The 1,639-nt window shown below is 54.4% G+C and overlaps 1 protein-coding gene across 1 annotated transcript in view; it reads left to right on the top strand.

Moving 5' to 3' along the window:
• Positions 1-963, top strand: part of MRPL12 (mitochondrial ribosomal protein L12) — a gene marked incomplete at its 5' end in the record, with an annotated part of 2,876 nt that extends 1,913 nt beyond the window's left edge. Inside the window, one exon of the mRNA XM_005429821.2 lies at positions 650-963. Within this exon, the coding sequence (XP_005429878.2) occupies positions 650-766 (117 nt within the window). The remainder of the gene's footprint in view (positions 1-649) is intronic.
• Between the last annotated feature and the right edge of the window lie 676 nt (positions 964-1,639).

Raw genomic sequence — 1,639 nt, 5'->3', positions numbered from 1 at the left:
CAGTGGGTGCTGAACCCCCACAGAGCTGTGGCAGAGAGCTGCTGTGTGTAAGAGCAGCAGGGGCTTGTCCCCCTGGGCTCCCTTCCTTCTCTATAGCAGCACTGCAGTAAATTCTTTAAATTAGCTCAACAGTTTTTCAGCTTGCCTTAAGCATCGCCGTGCTGCTTAGTACCAGTAGTTTTGCTTTAAAAGTCCCTGAAATGTCAGAATACTGTGTTGTCGAATAGTCTGTGCTGGAGCTGTGTTTTAGCCAGTGCAGCTGTGTCCACTCCCTGCAGTGGCCTCCCCTCCTGCTGGCACAAGAATGTGAACCAAAACATGGTCATGAGCAGAGCCAGCCCGGCGGATGCTGCCCCAGCAGGGCACTGCAGGGGCTCTGCCTGCGCCCACTCCTGCAGGCTGGCCTGCACGCCAGCAGCACCTGTGCAAGAGTTTAAGGAAAGTTTCCCAGCAGGTGTGTCATCACTAGCAGCCAGGGTTAGCTGCCTTCTGGTGGGACATGCCACAGTTCAAGTGCAAGTCTCAGGGTTTGTGCTGGTCAGTGAGTGTCCACGGTTGGTTTAAGCAGCGGTCAGGATCATGGCTCTAAATCCAATAATCCAGTTAGTGAAAGCCTGTTTACAAAGCCTGTACTTTGTCCCTCTCGCAGGCAAAGAAGCTGGTGGAGTCCCTTCCGCAGGAGATCAAGGCCAACGCCTCCAAGGAGGAAGCAGAGAAGATCAAAGCAGCGCTGGAGGCAGCAGGAGGGACTGTTGTTCTGGAGTAGCCTCGCCGTGGAGGGACTGGTGCTGCAGCTGCTGCCCGGGCCGGGCTCTGGACCTTTCCGAGTGCGCAGTGGGAGCACTCTCCCAGAGAATGCTGTACGGTTTGGCAGAGCTGCTACTCCTGCCATCACCATGAACTCTACCTTATAAATACCCAGAAAAACCTGTAAAATGATTAATCTTTCTCAAGTGCCGATTATCCCCGTGCTCGCCGTTTCATGGCATCAGAATGGTTTAGGGTGGAAGTGACCTTGAGAGATCGTCTCATTCCAGCCCCAGCCCCTTGCTATGGGCAGGAACAGCTTCCACCAGGCAAGGTTGCTCCAAGCCCCATCCAGCCTTGCCTTGAACACTTCCAGGGACGGGGCAGCCACATCTTCTCTTCACAGCAGCCTGTGCCAGGGCCTCACCGCCCTCACAGCCAAAAATTTCTTCCTAATACCTAATCTAAACCTACTCTGAGTTTGAAGCCATTCCCCCTTGTCCTGTCACGACACGCTCTTGTAAAAAGTCTCTCTCCATCTTTCTTGTAGGCTCCCTTCAGGTACTGGAAGTGTGTACCAGCGCATCACCCACGTCCTCACAGTGCCTCTTGCTGATGTCTCACCTCTCTTAGTTATTTTCGAGAAGAACACACTTCCACAGGTTGTGGAGATGCGTGTGGGGTGGGAAGGTGTATTCTGGAGCTGTGACTGTCCCTGCGCTCAGTGTGTGCACGCTGGAACGCTGCCGTGTGTACCTGCGCCTCCCGCACCTCTTCACTCTGGCTGATGGCTTCAGCTCCCCATTAATTAATCCCTTAATTATGGACGGGAAGGGCCTTCCCCGGGTTGGAAATGGGGATGCGTGCGGGGTGGGAACGAGGATTCCGGAGG

This window comes from Geospiza fortis, unplaced genomic scaffold, assembly GCF_000277835.1.
Source record: "Geospiza fortis unplaced genomic scaffold, GeoFor_1.0 scaffold261, whole genome shotgun sequence".
NCBI lineage: Eukaryota > Metazoa > Chordata > Aves > Passeriformes > Thraupidae > Geospiza > Geospiza fortis.
This window is presented reverse-complemented; position numbering and strand designations above follow the sequence as displayed.